Genomic DNA, 24,517 nt, shown 5'->3' with positions numbered 1-24,517 from the left:
TTCCTACTTGGAAAGTGAGGAAGAAAGTACCACTTCTTTACCTGCAAATGAGATTCAAGTAGGATTTGCTTTAGATCAATCAACATTAAATACAGTAGCCGATTAACTCCATAATACTGACCATAATGTTGGCTATTTTGAGAAGGTGAGTACATCATGAATATTCATCAGTCAATTCAGTCAGTCCCCAGTTTGTAGCCTGAATGTGCTGTGACTCACTTCCAAGGTAAATGCAGATTAGCTTCCAATACTTTTTAGCTACATTAGCCTCGTAGCATCAATGCAAAAGAAAAGAAACAAACATGGCTTGGCTGATTAACTACATTTGGGTTAAGCAGGGATTTTTGCAAGTTTGAATATTTTTTGCTGATCAATTCCCTCAAGTTCAGTCTTAAATGGCTTTAAATTAACTAACACTAGTAACTGACTGTAAGAAATAAGGCATTGCTAAAAAAAACTCCTGCATGCTTTCATTCAATTTTAGCCACATTAGCATTTATGAGGCAAAACTTTATAAATGCTAATGTGAAAAACCTTAGCTCCTCACCACATCTGTCGCTCTCATGCTGTTCCTCAGAGCCCCCTACTCCTTCACAGACCCACCAACAAATCAGGAAGCCAAATTGAATTGCACCCACCCAATACCCATCACAATTATTGCTGCTACAATAAGTACTGCAGTAATTCGGGTGGAGTAATTGGAGATGTGGTTTTCTCCGGATTCTGCAGCACCCCAGGAGAACTCGCCTCAATCGTGGAGAACAGAGCGTATTGAGGCCACCGTGATCTAGAAGCCTCACGGAGTTTGCTCAGCTCATAAGCTGTCAGTTACGCTTGGCCTGAAGTTTACCGTGAGGAATTAGAGGTTTCATATTTGCTGACAAAACAGCACTTTTAATACAAAGACATATTCAAAAAGTGACGTTCTGCGGATCAGCAAAAGTACAAAGGTATTTTCACAGAATAACAATTACATATCAAACAAAACAAGCAAAGTCATTTTCTCTGAGTCCCAATAATTCCGCCAGCTCACAGCAGACAGCAGCAGAGACGTGACAGTCCAAACCAACATGTTCACGCATAAACGCATCCAGGGGAGGGAGGCGCACGCACAAACTAGCGGACCTGTCCCGGGTGCAGGAAAGCTCCTGAAGAGAAGATTCTCCATCGCTGCTTAGGGGTGACATCAGTGGACAGTCTGAGATCCAAACAGAGATCGATACAGCTCTGACCTAAACACACAGCAGACGGAACAAAACTCATGTTCAGGTTTCAGAAAGATTTTAGTGTTTCACAGCAGCACAACAGCAACATTATTAACATGGATGGCAACACTTTGTTTTAACGAACACATTTCAAGGTCTAGTTCTTTGTTCAGTGAAGCCCATATTAGTCATAACTGTTTATTAACTGTGCATTAAGCTTTATTCATAATGATCTGTATCAGTTGTATTATACGTAACTATTCGTTTTATATATATATATATATATATATATATATATACACACACACACACACACACACTTTACACATATATTCCTTAAGTTTCTAGTTCTATGGACCACATCTTAAAATATTAGTGAATAAACTCTAGAAGTCACCTGATGCTATCTAGAACCTCCAAGAAAAAAGGAATAATGTTGAAAATTATGCAATAATAAGAATTTAGATTATTAATTTATGCTAAATAACTTGCATAACAATCGACAATTACCATCCTTAATGTTGTGTATCGTTACAACTAATAATGCAACAGCTACAGACTTTCACATAACACACCTCAAATACAGATACAGGTAATAATGAATACAGTGAATAAACCATTTAGAAGTGTCTAAAATTGAACAAATAATTCTTTAATAAAGCAGATGTTCAACTTGCATTTAACTAAGCATCTATTATCATTTTCCTAAACTTGACCCCAACACTAGCATTAGCCTCAACCCGAAACCTAAACCTAACCCTGGTCTTAAACGTTACCTTATATAACAAATTCATATAACACTGTAGAGAATCTGAGTTTTATTTGGTAGGTGGTTGGTAGGGTATCTATAGGGGGGGCTATCCAAACAAGGCAGAACCAAAACTGGCAATATAACACATTCAATTTAGGCCCACTAGATCAAAAATGAAACATAATTGACTTTTAATAGCCTTATTAGGCAAATTAGCATTAGCCTCTATTAAAATGAATGTGTTGTGACCATTAAGATAAAGTGCAAGCATTCAGTTACCACTTCTATGTCACATGGAAACATCAAGCTTTCATTTTTCTTATCACAATTCAGTCCAACCAATCCAATAACCAGTATGTTGCAGATAACATGAAGAAGAATGAATCCGATCAGATTCTAACACATCTAGCTTTAAATCGCAGCACAGCTTGTAGCTCAATTTTACAACGTGAATGAAAGTAAAGTAGAAGCCAAATGTAGCCTAAAATTAATAAGAACAATGACAACAATGAGGAACTAACTGATTATTTTAACAGTCTTGTACACAATACCGTTATATCGTCCAGCCCTACGTACAAGTCATGTTGTTGACTATGTGCATCAGTATCAGCTGATACTTTTTCGTATCGGAAAACAAAAAGTGGGTACATCTCTACCCATAACCCAACCTCAGAATGTAGCACTACAATCATAATCCGGTATTTTCTCCATATCTGGCAACCCTGGAGTGCAGTGGTAATGAAATTTGCCCAGCACAACAGGTTTATTAAGAAGAAAAAAAAAAGTCTTACAACACTCAAAGTTGAAGGTTAACACTAAATGCCTCCCACCTTCTGATCCGATTTGCAAACCAGATTTAATGAAAGCTGGGATTTCTCTTATATCTCTTCATCCAATCATAATGTGCCCCGACACCATTCCAATCCAAGCTGCACTGAATAACACTAAGACTGACCAAAGCTCAAAAGGCTAATCTTAATCCCAAACCCCCTCACTTTCACTCACACAATACAAAGACACAGAGCTACACAGCTTTTTGTCTGAATTCGTGCATCAGGGCTGTCTCCTCTAAGGCAACTATTAGACCAATCAGGTCACAGCTCTAGTTCAACTAAGATTCTTTCAGTCGACTGCATTTAAATCTTCCCTTATGTATTTAGACTTTTATTTATTTGTACACATGAATAACTGCTGAAACTACAGTTTGACCAATATATCGATTGGCCAATAATATTGGCCGGTGTTAGCGTGCAAATAGCTATGTTTGTATCCAAAGGTACTTTTTTTTTGTTTAAATGCTTCAATGCTTTGCAGATGTGTCCTATGTACATGGAAATCAGTGGTAATATTTTCTGAATGTCAACAAAACGTTTTTCTGTTCAACTTTAGGGGAAACATTTTTAATGATACTGAAATGTGAAAAACCTACGTTGGAAATTCTTTTTTTTTTATTTTTGAGGAAAACAATTTAGTGTCATGTGACAGATTTCCTCGAATGCCTTTTACGTCACATTATCTCTCATATAACAGTCCAAATGACCAATGTCTTCATCAGTAAGTTATGTGTCAGGGAAGCCAAAGGTACACAAACTGTGACAAACATAAGCTAACAGATGGAAACACATCAAACACTACTATCAATAAACTAATTGATTATTTTTCACTGCTAAAAGTCAGTTTGATGAAAAGAAAAAAAAAAGCTGCTGGGCAGCAAAAAGCACATTTTATTAATAATACTTTTTCTCTTTTATCGCTACCAATTTGCTCAGAAAGTCGATGGAAAAAGAGCATTGACATTAGGCTGAAACCTTACACAAGTAAAGCAAAATAGGAGTCACCCTGATTTAACTGTATGGAATTAATATAGTCAGAACTGATCAATCGGGATTACAAAAGTGCTAGTGCTGCAATAGTCATCTTATTTAAAACTGAGTTTGTGCTGTTTTATAAAAGACACACAGCCATTGACAGTCATTTTTAAAAAGTTACAGCTGAAAACTGACATTCACACAAGTCAGTAAAGCACGTCGTGGACGGGGAGAATATAATTAAAATCTAAAATATATCAACTTATTTCAGTTATAGGAATTTTTACCCTCTTAAAAACTGCAACCAGTGTTGTCCACAAAATTTCCACATCAGTCATTCCCTGAAACTCCAGACGTGTCATCAGACAAAAGTTTGGACCATGGGAAAAATAAAAAAATCGTGCTTTCTGGACAACTAAGAAAATCCTTAGTCAAGCACAGGCCCAGAATGATTGTATTCATGATGAAGCCACTAGGTGGCAACGCACCATCTACCAGCACCAGGTCATACAAGGAATCATACCAGGAGTCGCTTTAGGATCCTTCCACTAACCTTTAACTCCTAAACAACTGCAGCTACGTCCACACTCTCCATTCTAAATTATATTCAGACCGTGAAGACCGTGTGTAGTCTGCTGCTTCTGCCCTTGTTCTCTCTTTCTCTCGCACACACACGCACACAGGTGGGCCTTAATGTCCCGAGGGGTCTTGGGCCAGGCTAGCAGACAGCGTTTAATCCTCAATCCCTGTTTGAAATGCACCAGCAGTGGCAAGGATTACAGAAGCCTTCTGATTATCATATAATGCATACATTCTTATTCTGACAGAGCACAGCAAACGGCACAGAGCGAGAGAGAGAGAGAGAGGGAGAGGAGAGAGAGAGAGAGAGAGAGCACTAAAGAGAAAAAGATAGAATGAAAAAGACAGACAAGGTTGAGAGAGAAACAAGGGAGAAAGAAAGAGAATAAGCTCTAAAAAAGGAAAAGAACGAGAAATATCGAGAGTTGTAGCTTCCACTGAACTGCTGAATTCTATAGGAAAACTGAAGCAAAAAACTATGCAAATAAGCTGAGTTTCCATTGGCTCAACAAAAATAAAACTCCACATCACCTTAAAAATAGGGAGCGAGTTTACAGACACATTTTTAACGTAGAGCTTCTTGTTTTGTTTAATTTATGACTGTATTATATATAATAAGAGCAGGAACATAAAACACTCACAAATATAACGATGCAAGATCAGCTTTTACTGTCTAACATCAGTGTGATTTTTTTATAAAAGGTATGTTTTATTTCTTCATTAGTTCAATGGTACCTGCTGTCTTCTCTCATGTTTTGTAGCTAATGAGATACAAAAACGCAAATAACTAATCAATAAAGTCACTTCATTCTATATTCATTTACATGATTGTGCTTCCGTTGTAATTTATTATTCCTTACGAATGTTTGTCAGTTCTAGTGATTATCAGATTTTTTTTCCAACACAGTTTCGATCAAGTCTTTGTTTTTATTCAATATGTCAAAATATACTGAATAAATACAAACACATGGACAGAAACCCTACTAGAGACAGAGTGGAACAGGAACACATGCAAAAACCAGTCAGAAAGAAAACAAGTAACAGTGCACGACTCAAAACCCAGCCCAATGTTCAGCATCCGTACTAAACGCTGAAGGATGATCTGAAACCCCCCCTATGGAATACCTATAAAGAGAGAGGACCTCCCCTCCCCTACACCGCACATTAACATTCATGGGGCCAGTGGTGCGTGTCGAGGGGGGGGGCGACTCACAGCCGCTGTTCGGATACACTGATGGGGGAGCATAGAGTGTGTGTGTGTGTGTGTGTGTGTGTGTGTGTGTGTGTGTGTGTGTGTGTGTGTGTAAAAGGTCACACAGAATCCCACTCCTGAAAAGGTCAGTGGTCAGCTATATCAGACAATCACCATACATCATTGTTATTACAGTACTTCATTGATAACTATGTGAGAGAGAGAGAGAGAGAGAGAGAGAGAGAGAGAGAGAGAGAGAGAGAGAGAAAAGAGATAGGAAAAGAAAGAGTGAAAGAAAAGAAAGAAAAAGAGATACAGAATGAAAAAGCAGAAAGAGAGAGAAAGAAAAACAAAGGAGAGGGAAAACGAGAGAGAGAAGACAGGAAAAAATGAGAGAAAAGAAAAAAGAACGAGAGAGAAAAAGAAGAGGGAGGAGGAGAGAGAACAAGCATAAGAGAGTGAGAGAGAAAGTAAGAATGAGTGAGTATAAAAGTGAGAGAGAGAACGAGAGAAATAGAGAATGAGAGAATCTTTGGATTTTTTTCATATAAATCACTGTATGCAATTTTGAATATTTACTAAACTAATTACTGCCCTTTTCCTGTCCCAATTTATTAATAATTCATAATAGACTGATTAACTGATTGTGGAAGTAATCATTAGTTGCAGCCCTAACAAAATACGAATATCATCTTAGACTTGATATTAGCTGATACTCGATATTAAAGCACTGAAACAGGAAACAGAGGAAATAAACTGGATCAATATCTTCCTTCAAAACACTGTTTTCAGCACAACAGGAGAACTAGTTATCTAGCCTACAGATGAAGGTAACATGTAAGCTAGATACAAATACACACATATACACTACACATTCTGCTGTCTTTGTTGAGATCTTTCTCTCTACATGTTTTCTCTCTCGCTCGCTCGCTCTCTCTCTCTCGCTGGATGAGTGTGCTATGACCGTGACCACCAGGCCAGATCTATCAGTCACCTGGGCCTCTTCATAAATCCTCTCAGCTCCGGCACCCGTCCTCTCTTCCTAATCCCCCTCTTCACTCTTCTCCTATCCTGCCTACCTCATTCATTCCTCCAGCTCTGCGTTCTCTCCTCTCGCTCCCTCGCTCACCCTCTCCAACCGCATCTCAACACATCAGTGCAACCCTTGAAAATTTCCCTTGATATAATTACAGTGAGAGAGAGAGAGTGTGCATAGAGAAGTAGCGAGTAACATTTTCTGGCCACGTCTTGCCCAGCAGCAGGGGTCAATCAATCTGACGGTGTGACGGACTGATTCGGCTGGACGTCCGCGATTGGCTTGGTGTGTGGAGAACTGAGTGGTTATGCTGGAAAGCTTGGCGATGCTGCATGACTACTGGCTCAAAGAGAAGCAAACAAACTAAGAGGAAACTATAAACATATCAGGCTTAAGAAGATTTTATCGTATTGTGATTATATTATTTGACAATACGTCGCAACATGCTTTTCTGAGTGTAACGTTAGCATTTTAAAAACAATGAACAACTGTGTCGTTACAAAGGGAGCATAATTAGTCCTGTTTTAATGAAGTGAACTGCTGAATCTTTGTGCTCATACTGTTTGACAATAAGACTGTTCTTTGTTTTATTATTCTATGCTTTTTTTGTACCATTTTCACAGGTCACAGTTTTCAAGCTAGAATCAAAAACTGTACAATAGAGCCTACATTGTAATAGTGTTTTTTAGTTAGTAGACATGGTTAATAGACATTTTAAGAAAATGTGAGAAAATGCGAATCTAACCATCCACAAATGAGGACAAAAAAATGCTGGTGCATTCTGTCAGTTACAATGATGCTAAATACCATGATGCCCATCACATATCATGAAAATGTCTCTAAGTGTTGTGATACTGTATTTCTGTGACACACCCTTCAACAGAGCTCTTATTACACACTACAGAGTTCTACACAATTTCTCAAAACAGAACTTTGCCTTGTGTCAGCTGCTGGTGTCAAATAATGTTTAAAACATACATTAAAAAAAAAATACGAAATTGATTACATTTATTTTATTTCCAAGCTACACACACACTACTTGAATACCTGTTTAAGAAAATTAAATCTCCATTTTCTGCACGATCCTCCAATGCTTTGTCCAATCCTCCATCAAATTCTTATGTATGAGGAAAAGTTTTTCCATGCTCACAGACCATAAACTGCACCAGTTTCACATAAACTTTTGCCAATAAATTTGGTTTTGCTATTTCAAGTTTGTATATATAATCATTTGGGACAACAAATGACCAGGGAGTACTTGGTGATGATCAATGGAATAAGGAAGAAAAGTAACCAATACGGACCAAAAAAAATATATATAACTCATAAATAAAAGAATTTTCAAAAGTTGGCCTGACAATCAACCTTACCCAGTAGTTCACTGCTGGAGGTGCTCACTTGTAGGTCTGAAGATGTATTTGGTACAAAACAACTTCAGTATTTTTAATGGATGTCTAAGGGGAATATCTTTCTAGTGAATTCACTACTAGGTAGTGGTACCAGACTCCCCTTGTACATGTGGCTCCAGCCTGAGAGGCTAACAATGACCTGACTGTTGGTCATTTGGTATGGACACTCATTCAGGGCATAAAAGAGTGTGCAAAGAAAAGCGGATAAAGTCAAATTAAATGATATTCAAGTTTGTGTCTTTTATTATTTATTTTATTCTTTAACCATTGTACTTGTATCACAAGCTAGAAAGCAAAAGCGAATTCTTAATTCTAACCAACTTCTTATTTATTTCATTCTTATTTACTGTTTCATATGTCAAAGTGACAGCAGCAAAACTGCAAAAGTAGACTTAAATTACTTTCTTTGTGCCTCCACAAAATCAAATTAAAACCCAAATCTCAAAATTGCGAGAGGGAGCGAGTGTGTGTGTGTGTGTGTGTGGTGTGCTAATGAATGCATATCTACAGAGAGAGGGAGAGGGTGTTTGATTTGCCTGTGCTCTGTTTGAGGGGGGATTAGGGTTAGCTGACAGGCAGACACTAAAGACAGACAGAGACAGACAGAGCGCTACCATTAATTAAACACACACACGCTCCTGCCTTCGTCCTTTGCCGCGGTTCTCCTCCGTACCTCAATACAACACACTGTTAGCAAACAGCGCTGCTGAAAGAGCAGAATACAGAGCTATTCTGATAGACAGGCAATGCTTAAGGAAGTAACGCTAAAAGTACACCTGCAAAAAAGGAAATCAACGAGGTGTCACTCACCGAGCCTCATCACTCATGGTGCTGTGGTCAATAGGAGCCATAAAATTCATCAGCTTACTGTGGATGTGGAATCTGATGGAAACACATACAGTCACATAGTAAGATGAGCATGTTGGCATTATAATGAGCCTAAAAATCACTGCTAAGAAATGTTCGTTTGATTGTTTCCCTACAGAAATACATCAATAATTAATAAGGATCAGCATCACAATTCCTAACTGGATATCCCAAATATGCCTCAATATGAGTCAATATTTTGTATTTTCACAGATAACATACTTAAATGACATACTTCAGGTAAATTAAGGTTAGTAAATCTAATAAAATACTAGTTATGGACCCAAATGAACATTTCTGGCTGAAACTCAAGACACACTAGGCCAAAAAAAACAAAACTGAAAGAAAGGTGTTTGAGTGGTTTTGTCATTTTTGTGTGTTTTTTTTACTAAATGTAAAAAGATTAATGATTACAAGGTAATAAAGAAAACACATTATTGATAAAATCTACTTTCAATATAACAAAACTAAGCTGACAATCAACAAAAACAGTTGACATGAAATCAACTCAGTAAAAACGAGTGGTCATTTTTCATTCATTTTTTTTTGTAATACTTTGCACTGATCCAGTCATTCGGGATCAATAAAGTATCTAACTATCTATCTATCTATGTATCTATCTATCTATTTGTGCCGTTGTGTGCGCTGGGCCTTTTCCTTACTGCTTCTGTTTTGAGTATCGAGTAGGATGTTGTGTTTTCAAGTGGTACCAAACATGCAATGGATGAGTTGTCGTTGTACTGTCTCTGGATACTCGGGACAGACAGTCATTACAAATCTCTTGTCTAATGTCCTTCATGGTAACCGTGAAAAGGTTCCAAGCAGCCAACTTCCCCAACGCCACCCCTAAAACCACCCCAAAACCACCCCCAACCCCACTGTTGATCTGCCACTGCTCAAACTGTTTGAATGTGTCTGTGCTGACTGGTGCAGAAGAGTGAAGGTAACAAATAGTTTTTCAAAATCACTCTCACTTTCATCTTCATTCAAATGACTTGGTAAGTGTTCGCTTTTGACACTTTCTTGTAATCTTTTTTTTCCCTCTTTCAACTGAAAACCAAAAGAGCCACTTGTGACTTTCAGCCAAAATGTTTCGGTACATCCCTAGCAAACAAAGTAAAATCACTGCACAAACAAGGATTTGCTCTTGAAAGCGCTGCTTCTGGTTTCAAGCACATCTCATTGAAGAAAAAAGAAACAAAAACGGAAATAAAGGAGGCCTTGCACTCGTGTAAAGAAACATTTCAGAGTCATGCCTATCCTGAGACCAAGCCAAGCCAAAATAATGTTGCAACCATTCATTTGTGGTCTTGAGACCGGTTTTGAGTACTACAACACTAATAAAAGACACAACTGCAAGCAACTGGATGCAAATAAATGAATTACAATTAGATTCTACAATACTGCCACTCTAGACTGGATTAAGTGTGAAAAGGGTCATTCTCATATTCCATTTTACATACATGCCTTATAACGAAACATATGTACCTGATTTTCCTGCCCTTGCTGGCTTTTGTGTCTACTTTCTTTTTGATCTTACTGCGAAGTTTTTGGATCGCCAGCCACTGTCTGTGGAGAGAGAAAGTAAGTTAGACAGAAAATAGAAAGAGAGTAGCTACGTAGAAATACACGTGTACACGTCGTTTCTTTATCATGGATGTAGCTGTTCGGCAGAAACAAGTCAGAGTACTTCTTCACGCCAGTTAAGTCACTGTCGGCTACAGCTTAAGCTCAGCTTTCAGGTAAATGTTTTTTTTTTTAGTTGTTTTCCTTCCATCAGAACAAGTACTTAGTTACAAGCACCCTCCCTCCTCCTAAGGACGGGGTTTGGTCTTCAGTTTCATGCACATGCAGACATGCATGTCTCTTACCTGCCCATAGCGACTTGGTCATTAGGGTCCGCTGCACTTGTCTTGCGCTCAATCAGCTCTCGAAGAAGCTGGAACAGAAACACAAAAGAGCAAAAAGAGTGTGATCTTTAGACACAACACTTTCAAAACAGTCAGGCATATGAGGAAAGTATACAATTAGGTGGTCTTTTTTTTTTTTAAACATCACCTTCACGAAGTGAACACTTACCAGGAAAACATGTTAACACAGTTAAACCTGAACTAGGGCTGAACGATTAATCATTTTTACATCAAAATCACAATTTATAAAGACAGTAATTTTAATTGTAGCCCTTATCATCAACAGCACTCACTGTCTTAAGTGGGGAAATTTAAACTGATAACTGGCTGTAGATGAGTCAGACCAGCAGCTCTCAAACTTTTTTTTTTTTTAGACTAAGGCCTCCTTTGTAGACACTGTCACTAGAGTTGAACGATTCGAGAGAAAACACATTTTAAATCGCAATTTCGATATAAAAATAATTCATCATTCAGCCCTAAGTGCCACCGCGGCTCCTCTATGTCATTACTTTCACTGAATAAGGAGGACCATGTCTTACAGAACCCTGTCCATTTTGCTAGCCATAGCTGACCTGCACATAAATACATGGTGCTGTTCTTTGACATGACAGGTAGCTCTCTAATTTAGTGGGCGAAGCATGGCCATGGATTCTGATTGTTTGGCACACATTTCATTTTAATAGCATTTAATAACATCTACTGTTTTTAAACAAGTATCACTTATTTTAGACATAGCAGAAGCAGATTTAATATAACAACAAAATTAAAGCTTATTGAGTATAGATACAACTTCTGAGATCTTTCTGCGGCCCCCCCAGCAGACCACGGACCTCAGTTTGAGAACCACAAATCAGTCCCATCGAAACCACCCATGCGCTGTGTACCGATTTCATGGCAAAATATCAGGCCTGGACATAGATTTACACGAAATAATCACAAAATAATCACAATTTAAATTACACACTGTATAATTTAAAGTACTGGTCAGAAAAAAAGCACAACTACACATCTTCCCTCAAATCATTTAGACCAAAACAGTAAACAGCAGAAGTTTGATATAGTAAAGAAAAACGAGATGTTCAGGAAGTATCAATATAGTACCACTGGTGAGTGATTTCAGTGTGTATTAATGCTTTTTTAAAATGTTCGGTACATTTTAACAATTCAATAATAACACCAAAAATGCGCACAAAAATTTGCTCACTGACGTCATGACAAAGTTTTATTGGTGTTCATGTTAAACTGCTGGCAGCACAAGTGGCTAAGCCTGTTTTGCCCTTCTCTTTGACTTAATTCCTCTATCTGTTGTCTCCCTGAATGAGGCTGAGAGAGAGTGAGCAGCAGCACTGTCAGGATGACGCTCACTGATAAAAGCTTAGAGGAGTTTCCTCACTGCCATCCATCACTCACTGTCCCCAGAGGCCACCAACACATCCATCTCCTTTCGTGCAACACAGCCACAGCCACACCCAGCAGCTGAGGGATCTAAACTACATTTCCCAGAGTGCACCTATGCAGAAAGGGATTTCTCAGCCTCCCATGCTACACATTCTTCTTTTGCTTAAGACAGCACTACCAGGCTACACACAGACACATCGCAGGTTCAGATTGTAAATACTACTAACGAGTTTACTGCTATTGTTTCATGCGGCTGCTACAGCCATTAATGTGGCTTAAAGTTAGCAGTGTACAGCTTTCTGTACAAAGGCCTGACCGATAAACTAGCAAGACCAGTCAACATTTGACACAGATTTATTGGTATTGGCAGAAATTCCACCAATCAAACACAGATACTTAGAAGTGGCTTGTTTAATATTATAATGAAGATACTTCCCTAATATGAGGAAGCTTTTTGTGTGGATTCTAATGGTTTCAAGATTTCAAGCCAGTCTTTACAGTGACAATTAAGCTGGCAATAACTGAATTATCACCTTTATTACTGAAATATAGGCTGAACTAGTAAACATTTTGTTACAATAACAAAATATTTTGAATTCCTCCTCATCCTTAGTATAAGGAAATCATAAAAAAAAACTTTATGTGAAGGAAAAATCACAAAAAATAAGAGCTAATTATAACTAACCCAAACCAAGAAAACAGCGACCAACTCTGGGAAGCTCTGCCCCTGTGTTACAGTTTTTTAAGTTATTTAAGATCAAGTTTTTGCTGTTTGTTTTATTTCATATTTAACAATTCACAGCTGACAGCTCAATCGTATCAGTCAGTAAAGCACTGTTTAACTAAAACTATTTTTGTAATTTTTACATATTCATTTATATTGGCTGATATTATCTGTTACCAGAATTAAATTCAGCATCAGCGACAACACCGTCATGTCCGTCAGACCACAGCCTGTACATCTTCGTCAAGCACTGCTGTTTCATAAGGCATGGCAAGATCTTCCATTACTCTTTGCTTGCCTATAGACGACGGCCGCTTCAGATCCAGTCTCCACAGAGAGGAGCACTTAGTTCTAATCGTCAATAAGCCCTAACCACAGAGCCTTCATCCATCAGCCCCACTGTGAGCGGACATTAACCCCCACATCACCCCAGCATGACTAACACAGCACTGACACGATCATTTCAGACAGATAACATCCATTCTTACGCCACTATTTCTCTTCAGCTCTTTCAGAGTGAAGAGGAAATGAATGAGCATGTGCTTTTACCTGGTGATAAAAGTCATCATCGTCAAAGATCTCCTCGTCCAGATCTTTAAGATGCGCGTTAGCTTTCAGTGGTAGATCTGCTGCCTAAATGGGGAAAAAAGAGGCAATGAGACTATTTTTAATTTGTATCAATTAAAAGCGTAATTCACAGAAAAGGCTGGAAAATATACATTTAAAAGAAAATCACACAGAAGCCTCAACAACTATAATATAATGTCTTTTTCAGAATCTATGTTTCCACCATTTTCGTCCATTCTTTTTGGGAAACTTATAGCTTTTTTTAAAGAGATCCACAGGGATATTGTTCCGCACCTCCAAAGTTCAGTCTTAGAAGTTGGTTGCATTTTCGCGATCACACCCAAAGTACTCCCAAACACAAACACATTCAATGATGTTGAGGTCTATATTCCATTGTTCTGAGAAAACCAGCAGCCTCATTGTTTGATAAATACATCTTGATCTTCTCAGCAGTGTGCTTGGGGTCATTATCTTGCTGTACATTAAATGACTTCCCAATCTAGCGCAGAGGACACTGCATAAAGTATTAATATCTGTCTGTATTTATCAGCCGGAAGGATAAGCGACTTAGAAAATGTATGTCTGTGTGTGTATTTATTAGCATCCATGATGTCATGAAAACAAATCATGATTTATGATTCATGAGTCATGATTCATGAAAACAAATCACCAAATCCAGATTGTTCTACATCTCCAAACCTACACTGATCCTCCACTATGCTTGACTGATGGTTGAAGACACGGTTTAAAGAGCCTTTCATTGCCTCAGTAGTAAACTGCCTTTCTGTAAAGTTAGACTTCTGTCCATGAAACCTTACTCAGTATTTGAGATGTCCAGTTTCTGTGATCTTGTGCAACTTTTCTGTCCTTTTCTCAGTAAGAGCTTCTTGACAGCTACACATCCTTTCAGACTCATAGTGTTGACTTGTTTTCTCACAGTGGAAGGATGGACAGAAACATCTGTGGAGTTTTTTAGATCTGAAGCAAGAGTGGAGCTTGATTTTCTCCTCTCTCTCAAAGATGAAAGCTTTAAGTGCTTTTTATCGAAAGGGGACAGTTTTGGTGGTCTACCGTAATGACCAAGTGGCTATGGGCATCTGTGTCATTTTCTACTGAATATGTTTTGTACCTTTCTCCCTTCAATGACACTGAAAAACTAATTACATGAAAGGCCATTGTGACTGGAAATTAAACAAAATGCTGTGTGGTCACTGACTTTTGCACAACACTGTATATATAAAAAGACAACAGGGATCAGTCAGCGTGATCTCAATCCTAGAGTTAATGTTTTATTTGTAACATAAAATACATCTTTTATCAAAATAAAGTATTTAAAAAGCAGAACCGTTAGATCGTGCTGGTATCAGTACTGGTACTAGGTATCAGCCGATACTTAAGGATCAGATATCCCTAGTTATCAGCCAGGATAAACACAGACACAACCAGTGTAACACAACCCTTTTAAAGGGAATCTTCATCTCTAAAGACTGATTTGCAGAAATTTCCTCATTAGCCTGGGTATGACCAAGTTCTGCGGGTGTCTGTATTTTTAAAAGGAAGTCTCACCTCAGGGTCTGTGGAGTTGGGCTGTGTATTTTGAGTGGTAGGCTCTGGTTTGCCCAGCACTCTGTAGTCGGACCTGCGTGTCTGTGTGCGTTTGAGTAAGCGTTCCTTATCCATCAGCACCTGCTCCACCTGAGTCAGGATGTTCCTCTCAAAAGCTCCAAAGCCCTGAGACCGAAAAAGAAAGGGAGAGGAATGAAGAAAAGAAAGAAAGAAAGAAATCAACACACATATAGAAGCAATTAATATGAATTTCAGAGGCTCTTAATGTAATTTTTAAAAGACGTTTCTTTTTCCTTTTTATCTGCTTTTGTTTAGTTCATCCATTTTTCTGTAATTACTTCCTTTATGTTCCATTTAAATTAAATCTATTTTTTCCTGTGTTCTTCATTTTCTATATCATTTTCAATGACGTAAATCATTTTGAACTGTTCTATTGATATACAGCATTATTTTCACTATTGTTATTATTATTAATATTATATTAAAAAAATATATAGTGAAGCTGGTTTAACAAAAAGATGCTGCTGTCTTTACCTTATTTGTCTTTCCCATGGTGAGCCGCGTCTTATCGTACCATTTCTGTAGGGTGGCGTCTCGGTAGGGCCGGAAGTCTGCAAAACGCTTGGCCATGAAATCTGGATAATCTGCCATGTCCAGCTTCCGTTTAGGAGGTCTGTTTCGATTTGTGCGCCCTTCTTCATCATCACCTTCCTCATTTCCATCTTCATCACTCTTAAGCTCCTCATCATCACCTTCAGCTTTACTATTTGAGGAACACATGCAGAATGAGAGACCTATGCTACATAACCTAGCTTTAACAATGCTTAGTGAATAGAAAACCCATTATACTTGCTGATATTAATCAACATCAATACATTTCACTCAAAGGCACAGCATTCCTGGTTTAAGGAAACTTTGAATAAACATTTTTGAGAAAAAGCATACCTTAGAAGTAAGGCTGCAACAATTGGTTGACAAAAGGCCAATCATGGGGAACAAAGTCAATGTGTCATTTGTTTATCCTCTATACTGATACAACAGTTAATTCAGACTGAATGCAATGCTCTAAAGAAAGTGTAGGGGGTGATATGACCTTTCCTGTTTTACTGCATCATAAAAGAAATCGTTTGCTGCACAGACAGAACTTTGAATGATGGAGGTTCTGACTGGTGCAACATGAGAGATCAAAAAGCTTGATTAGTTCATTAATCAAATAATAGTCAACAGAGTAATTAATTCTAGAAATACGTATCAGTTGAAGCCCTAATTAGAAACACTAGAAACTGAGCAATACTGACCACAGAGCTAAACTAGAGCAGTGAGTGTTGTGTTAAAATGGCCTGCAACACTTTATTTGAAGGCAACCTATATATAGACTTCATAACACAAGCATAAGCACTGAAAAATGCATTTAAAATGTATTTACTGGAGCATTCATGAACAGCTTATGTCACTATTCTGAAGATGACATGATGTTTAATGAAGTAAATGACATTATATTGACATAAGTCACTTAGACTAAAGCCAATGGACATTGGTTCCATTCATAACATTGTTATGAAGCATCATTCCCATATAACTGAACATCTTATTTCAATTCAATAGATTTATAGGGATATAAGCAATTAATTTCATCCATGTTTTGTGAATTTCCCTGTACCACTTTATTTTGAGAGAATTTTTTTCATAAAACTGATACAGAATATGGTGATCTTGTCTAGAACCCTGCCTTTTAAGTTCTTAACAAGAGTTTTATAAATGGAACAAATGTCCATTACTTTAGTCTACGAGGATTTATGTCAATACAATGTGATTATTATTTTCAAAACTATCTTATTTTTTATTCAGCTTGCGAATACTGACATAAGCTGTCTCCACTGCCCCAGTATTACTTTTAAAATATGTTATTCAATGCTTATTCATGTGTTATGTAGTCCTTTTGTAAGTATTCTTCAAATAAAGTGTTCTGAAATGGCCACTGAATGTTGGTACAAGGAAGTGTTCCTAAACCTGGCATCCACTGTGAATATGAAAAGGATGATGATAAAGTTCTCTCATGTCTTTACCTGTCGCTTCTCCAGGTTTTGCCCTGTGAGACCGCTCTGGTGTCGGGATTCTGATAAAGCAGCAGGTCCTGCAGCTCCAGTAGAGATCTCTGGAGAGCCTTCAGGGCTTTGTGACCTGGTAGAAACACAGACAGGGCTAATGATCAATGCTCACCAACCTCAAAGGGCAGACACATGCCATTATTTGACACTTCGCATTCTCACATATCAGAAACAAAAAACAAAAGAAGCAAAAATGGCAACTAGGCACAAAACCATCCTATCTACAAAGCCTATTCCTATGTGGCTGCCAACTTGACAATTCATGTCTTGAAAAACCTGCACAAACAAACCCGCTGCACAGCTTTCACCACTCCATACATTGACGGTTATTAATTCACGTCTTAAATCCAAAAGAGAAAAAAAGCAATCCTGTAATCCATTATTATGGAAAGAGAGGGAAAAAAAGATGGGGGAGGGCACACAGATCCCATCATCTTCAACGCTAATCAAAAGTACACGCGCTCAGCAAAAGCCCCCGCCCTCCCTGCCATAGCAATGCGCTGCTCACAATTCAGGAGGACGGCCCCACATCAATCATTCGCCACCGAGAAGAGCCAGGCAATAAATATGCAAATGAGGAGCAGCCAGTCTCTGAAAGCAGGGCGCTGTGCTTAAGAAAGGAGAGGAGCGCAAATGTATTAATTGCCCATAGCTGGAAGAATCCTGAGAGAATGGCTTATGATTCTAAAGGTATGTGGGATTCTAATGCTGGTGAAATCAGTTGTGCAAAAATAAGTAGGTCTTAAACAACCATAAAGGGAAGTTTACTAGCACAACGTAAATCCCTCAGTGATTACAGATACAAAAACAAGGCAAAAAAGCTTTAATTAATTAACAGCGTAGGGGACTAAAATAGATGCAAGTGCTGCTATAGACTGATGAGCCAAAACATTATGACCTAGTATGCTGTTGATCCTCAACACGCTGCCAAAACACCTCCAACTCACGAAAGCCTGGACTCTACTAGACCTCTAAAGGTGCTCTAAGTTATCTGGCACCAAAATATTAAGCAGAACCTTAAAGTCCTGTAAGTTGCCAGGTGGAGCCGCCAAGGACTGAACTTCTTGTCCCAGCAAATCCTACAGATGCTTGATCAAAGTGGATCTGGGGAATTTGGAGGCCAGAGCAATACTTTGAACAATGTGTGCAGAGTGGCAGGGTGCATTAACCTGCTAAAAGAGGTCACTGTCATTGGAGAATACCATTGCCATAAAGAAGTCCAGCCGGTCCGCAACAATGTTTAGGTAGCTTACACTCGTCAAACTAAGGTCCACATAAATGCATGAACCCAGGGTTTCCCAGCAGAACATTACCCAGAGCATCACACTCCCTTTACCAGCTTGTCTGCTTCCCACAGTGCGTCCTGGTGCCATCACTTCCCCAGGTATACATATACCCAGCTACTAACGTGATGTAGAAGAAAACGGGACTCATCAGACCAGGTGACCTTCCATTGTTCCAAGGTCCAGTTCTGATGCTCGCATGCCCATTTTAGCTGCTTTCGACGGTGGGCAGAGGTTGACATGTGCAGCCCCATACACAGCAGGGTACGATGCACTGTGTGCTGTGACACATTCCTCCCATAAGCATCATTAAAAAATTCAATGACTTGTGCCACAGAAGCCCTTCTGTCAGCTCAGACTATATGGGATAGTCGTCAGATGAGCACTGGGCATCCTTCAGCCCAATACTGATGAATGCACTGCACTGACCAACTCTTTCATTACAAAGAGAGCATTATTAGTCCTGTTTAATTTGATTTAGTGCAGGGCAGTATGTAAAACACCGATCAAAACTTACTGTAAAGCTCATTTTTGAGCATTTTTTTTATTTGACTGAATAAATGGTGCACTCACTGTTCTTCAGTGCTCCAGCATACTCGGCCCCACCCTTGCTCTTGAACTCTGGGAAGGTGTCTGGCTGGGGAAGCTGATTGGCCATCACAAGGGCTTTCTGCATTTTGATCCGTCCTTCAAGTGATAGGTCCCAGAGGGCTGTGGAAAGGCACAAGTAAAAACATTTTACAAATAAGAATCAAGGAAACTGAGGCTTCTGCAGTCATCAAATCAATGCTACCATATTTAAAAGCAGCAGCAACACTGACAATCAATGGTTTTATTAGTACTAGCAGTATTATGATTGGCTCCACTATTTCACTGCTGTCAGAAGAAAACCTTGTATCTCCAAAATTGGAACTTTACAGGAGAAGGAAAAAATCTACTTCACTTTAAATGCAAGACAATGGAACCAGACTTTTTTCCAAGTCGTTTTGGGCCGTTTCTTTTGGTCCATTCATCATAAAATTTACACACAATGTAAAGGACAACAGGCATTTTTTTTAAAACTATGTCAAAAAACTGAAAAATTACAAAAATGGAGATACGAGGTTTTCTTCTGAGGGCAGCGATTTACATTAGTTTAAGAAGTGTGATGATGGAAAACTGACAATAATTTCTGCCAGTAAATTAGACAAACCACCACATCTGCCCCAGTATTATTATAGGTAATACAGACAATGCAGTAAACCTATTCAACAGATGTGTGAAGCTTGACACCATAACAATCGCAGAACCCTTTTTGATGCTATATAGAACCCTTTTCCAAAAGGCTCTATACAGAACCATATACAACACATTCTCCAACAATCTGAAGAAACATTTCACAATGCAAGAACCCAAGAACCTTTAAGCATGCAAAAAGTTTTTAGAGTGGTCGTGGTTCTATATAGAACCTTTGTCTTAATTTAAAGAACCCTTGAAGAACCATCTTTTTTAAGAGTGACCTTGTCATATGCAAATTTTATCACATCTACATCTGTACTGTTTTGTAACTACACAATACACAAATCTATGCCACAGTTGATACACTTACCAAGTTGATTTTTCACTGCTTTGCCTTTTTGCACCTCTTCATCCACTTTCTCCTTTGAGAACGTCATCACAGCTCCAGAGTCATCTTCATCTTCCTCAACCTCATCATCCTCATCTTCCTCCTCTGAGCCTTCATCACTCTCTTCTTCATCAGTCTCACCTTCCTCCTCATCCTCACTCTCGCCCAGGTCATCCATGCCCTCGGTAAGCTTCCTGAAGTCTGTCTCTTTAGGGAAGCCTAAGTCAGTCCCCTTCATCTTGGAGACTAAAGCAGACATCTGCGAACAGTCACCATCGTTAAGGAGGTCCTCCTCGTCGTCATCATCATCATCATCATCATCAAAATCTTCTTCTTCATCATCTTCTCCATCTTCTTCCTCATCATCCATATCTTTACCAAAATCTCCAGTTTCAATATCACTCTCCTCCTCCTCCTCATCATCATCATCTTCCTCATCATCATCATCCTCCTCAGCTGAAAAATGCAAGCACATAAGTCACGCAATCATACAAAGAAAAACTTGTCAAGAATATTTAGTTTGTTGGGTGCACAAAACATTAAAACTGGACAATATGGCAAAAGTGTAATATCACGAAACATCATGAACATGTTTCATCACAAGTTTTTACAATACATCACAATATTTATTTTACTGACATCCTGAAAGGTTGGGACAGACAATGAAGTGCCACTTTAAAAAATTACTGAAAAACATTAACAAGAACTATGATTCCAATGACTTGTATTCAACATTTCACATTCTGTGCTGCTCTAATTATGCTGTCTTCATAATCAAACAAAAGTGATTTACAATGCTAATGATAAATACATTTAATATACATATAAAACATTAAAAAAATGAGAAGAAAGAAATCAGATGCTCCTGCAGTCATTAAATCAATGCTACCACATTTAAAAGCAGCAGCAACACTGACAATCCATGGTCTTCAAAATGTGGTAAGGTTCATTGCAACCTCAATATGTGGAATTACAATCTCAATACAAGACCTTTGCTCATATTGTGCAGCTCTGAGTGTCTTTTTCCATACCTGAACCCTCTAGTTCTTTCCGCAGCTCTTTGCGTGATGTTGCCTTGCCACGGTAGCGTTTATCCGTGTCTGCCAATAAAGTGCTGGCACGCTTCCGTAGCCCACTAGATGGGAGATCATCATTATCATCATCATCATAACCTTCATCAAACTTGTCTATGACTTTGGCTTTGGTCTCTGCAAAGACAGAAGCATTGAACTGCATTTAGACCACTTGTATTTTAGACAATGTTTGGAACAACCTCGAAATGGTACCAAGGCAGATGTATAACAACTTAAGGGGGAACAGATTAGACAATTAGCTGCTTGTATGTTTCTTGAACTCCACTGCAACAAAGGCAGCAACTGTGTGAGACACCAAAAAGCATCATACATGGGTCAAGTAATTACAAATGAAGAAACAGAGTTTTAGCTGGAAAAGCTGTGATTACTAGAGCACAATGGACTCATTCTAACAAAAAGGCATCCACACTTTTTATTCAAAATCATCATCACTATATCACCTCTCCTGTTAATACTCACTGTGCAATATATCATAACCTGCTGCTGTAATGTCACTTTCACTGTGCACATTACACTGTAATATTGCTGCAACTCCAACTTATGTCTATATTCATTGTGCTTTTAGTCTACCTCATACAACTCGGTGCCTGCTATCATGTAAATACAACAAATCTGTCTCAAATGCTATGTAAATATGCAAATAGATATACTTTATTTCTACTCTTATACTTAAATGTCTATTTTTATTTCTATTTTTTATAACTACATTGTATATGTAAGTATGTGACATTATATGTCTGGCTACTGAAACACTGCGATTTCCCTTCGGGATCAATAAAAAAAAATCTATCTATCTATCTATCTATCTATCTATCTATCAAAATGCTCAGTCCAGATGGGGAACCAGAGGTGCAGCAATGCTAAATAAGACGTATGTGCTGATACTACTACTGAATAAGTGACAAAGAATCTCAGGTTTTTTGTTGCATTAAATAAATAACTTATTAATACACTAAAATGAACTGAAACATCTGCTTGAGTCCCTTTTTATTGAAACATACGGGTTTTGTTTCACGTATTCATTCAGAGACAGAGAAGCAGAATACACAGCAGTTTGTATTGATCAATGCATGGAAAGACTGAGTATTTCTTAGTTCTTCACACTAAAAATCCCAGAAAATAGTGATGAATAAAACAAAGCGTCACGGCATTGCTGAATAAACTAAACATCTCAGTGATGAATCTGCGCGTTTGGACTCCAAATTCTGACCGGCCTTGTTTCTAAAGCCGTGGCATATAAATATTTTAGCATTAAAGAGTAGAAAATAACCCACTGGCTTAAGTTTAAGCGAACAAACCTCTCAGAAAAAGGAAGTTAAAGAAGTTCCCTAGCAATGTTAGCGACCACGATCAGCGACACGAACCTGAAGTTTACTTAGTATTGCTCAGCTTCTGATTCGAACTATCCGTTCCACCTTAAATGGCTTCAGTAGTGCAGCACTTACACGTTACTGCTGCACCATTTAAGGTGGAACGGAAACTTCGATTAAAAAGCCAAGTTCAGTCTCGTCATTCAGAAATCTTTCAGCTAACAGTCTGGAGGACTACAGGGCTGCTGGGCTGTGCAGCAAACACAGTTTTGTAAAAGCAGCACTGAAGGACCGGCTAACTGTTAGCTAAAGCTAAAGAGAGCCACGCGCACTCCAAATAACAGCTACGCTGCCCTCTGAAGATTCAGTTTCAGCTTATAATAAAGCTGCCACACAAGCCAGCGGACAAACAGCGTTTGAGACACCTTCGTCGTGGTCGTCCTCGGGGTCTGCGGCAGTCGGTAGAGGGTTTAATAAATCCTCCAGCTGCTGCGATATGGACGCTGCCATGCTGCTGCTTCAGACGCTCTGCGTCATCACTGGGAGCAGCCGGGTCGCACGTAATGTACGTCACTGTTCGAGCTGTTGACGCTTGACAGTGAAATATAAACGTTTTCAGGCAAAAAGAGCGAATTTAGTCACCTTTGGAAACGAGATGGACCATTAAACTGACTTTACCTCTTATTGACCAGGGTATATTTTGGCTTGTCCATCTGAATTTACATGACTAAATCGTAAGGCAAATTATTCAGTAACTGCATGAAATAAATGTAATTTTTTATTTATTTATTAATTTTTAAAGCTCCCCTCAAATTAACAGAACGTGTTTTATGATCATACACATATTGCTATATGCTTACAATTTACTGCTGAAAGCCAAAAATCTTAGACGCTCTTTGTATTATTTTATGAAAATAATTTTTACAGAGCAGATCACTGAAGAGACGCCATCTGTTTATCGTTTATAGCCCAGATTTGTGGGAAAATGGGTCGAGTTTCAGTAGAAAAAAATTTGTGAGTTCAGCTTCTTTTATTATAAGGGTTTAAAACTACATTACCCATCTATTTGACAGGAAAGAAGACAGTTACAGCTCTCATACGACACCCACCTTTTGAACGTAGCTTATGAGATATGAAAGTTATGAAGAATATGACGAAGTGCGTGTTGGAACCACCGGTGGTCTCAAGGAGTTGAAGAGGTTAATCCAGCCCTCTTTAAAACAAAACGCTATAAAAACGGTTAAACTTTGTGTGCACGATTTTTGTGTATATCCTCCAAACAGACGTATTAATGTATGGTACACTGTTATATGTAACTTATATTTTAATATGCATCTGATGTTTGTACTATGTTTTGCTTTCGATGAGAAACAGTAAAACATGAATGAAAAAAGGTTTTTAATCTTTCTGTTAGATAAGATAAGGAACATTTATTCATTTGTTTTTCAATATGTTTTCTGAAAGGTTCTGGAAAAAAATATTTAAATCCACTGAGTATTTATTCACTCTCAGAAATGGAGACACCATCTTATTAAGTGTGGTAAACTTCTTTATTCTTTTTGCCAAATATCATCTTCATAAACAGAACTTTAGCAACTCCATCTCTGAGCTGAACTGTCTTCTTTCAGAATTAACTCACATATTAAACTTACATAAAGAGCTAAAATGTAAAAAGAGCAATTTATGTTAATAAGGTATAAATAAATTTCCAGTATTCAAGAAATGTGAACTTCTCCTTTTTTTTTGTTTTCCCTTTTTTATCTCTCATTCTTTATATGTACAAGTGATCTTCATTGTTGTTTTTCTTGCTTGTGCTCATTTTGTTCTCTAAATTAATGCTTGATATAAAGTATTGTAGAATTATCTCTATTGAATGTATTTTCAATGTTTAAACTATGATGATATGCTACTTCTGCTGTTTTTTTTATTATCCCTCAATACCATAATTACAATTTCTGGTTTTTTTTTTTAAATAAATAAATAAATAGTCCTATAACTGGAGTTCAAAAGTACTGAAAAATGTAAAAAATAAGAAAAAGTTATAATAAATGTTTTCCTTTTATTATTATTATTATTTTTTACTTATGGTTATTAACTTCTGACT

General features: G+C 38.1%; 1 protein-coding gene across 1 annotated transcript; it reads right to left on the bottom strand.

Moving 5' to 3' along the window:
- Positions 1 to 866: 866 nt before the first annotated feature.
- aatf (apoptosis antagonizing transcription factor) lies at positions 867 to 22,952 on the bottom strand. The gene is made up of 12 exons (XM_036580363.1): positions 22,839 to 22,952; positions 21,041 to 21,217; positions 19,992 to 20,465; positions 18,977 to 19,114; positions 17,079 to 17,193; positions 15,547 to 15,775; positions 15,013 to 15,177; positions 13,429 to 13,512; positions 10,719 to 10,786; positions 10,336 to 10,416; positions 8,791 to 8,862; positions 867 to 1,232 (listed from the first exon to the last, which is right to left on the bottom strand). Exons 1-12 carry the CDS (start codon positions 22,921 to 22,923, stop codon positions 1,187 to 1,189), a joined length of 1,734 nt encoding a protein of 577 aa, XP_036436256.1. The 5' UTR covers positions 22,924 to 22,952; the 3' UTR covers positions 867 to 1,186.
- Between the last annotated feature and the right edge of the window lie 1,565 nt (positions 22,953 to 24,517).

This window comes from Colossoma macropomum, unplaced genomic scaffold (assembly GCF_904425465.1).
Source record: "Colossoma macropomum unplaced genomic scaffold, Colossoma_macropomum, whole genome shotgun sequence".
In the NCBI taxonomy this organism is placed as follows: Eukaryota; Metazoa; Chordata; class Actinopteri; order Characiformes; family Serrasalmidae; genus Colossoma; species Colossoma macropomum.
The sequence above is the reverse complement of the archived record's forward strand: the minus strand, read 5'-3'. Positions and strand labels throughout refer to the sequence as shown.

What these genes read in the sequence shown, in the direction of transcription:
- aatf (XM_036580363.1), bottom strand. Translation starts at nt 22,923, where the DNA reads ATGGCAGCGTCCATATCGCAGCAGCTGGAGGATTTATTAAACCCTCTA. An exon ending in CCAACTCCACAGACCCTGAG is followed by an intron (nt 13,513 to 15,012) that starts GTGAGACTTCCT and finishes TTCCCCATTTAG; the next exon opens with GCAGCAGATCTACCACTGAA. An exon ending in ATGATGACTTTTATCACCAG is followed by an intron (nt 10,787 to 13,428) that starts GTAAAAGCACAT and finishes TTTCTGTTCCAG; the next exon opens with CTTCTTCGAGAGCTGATTGA.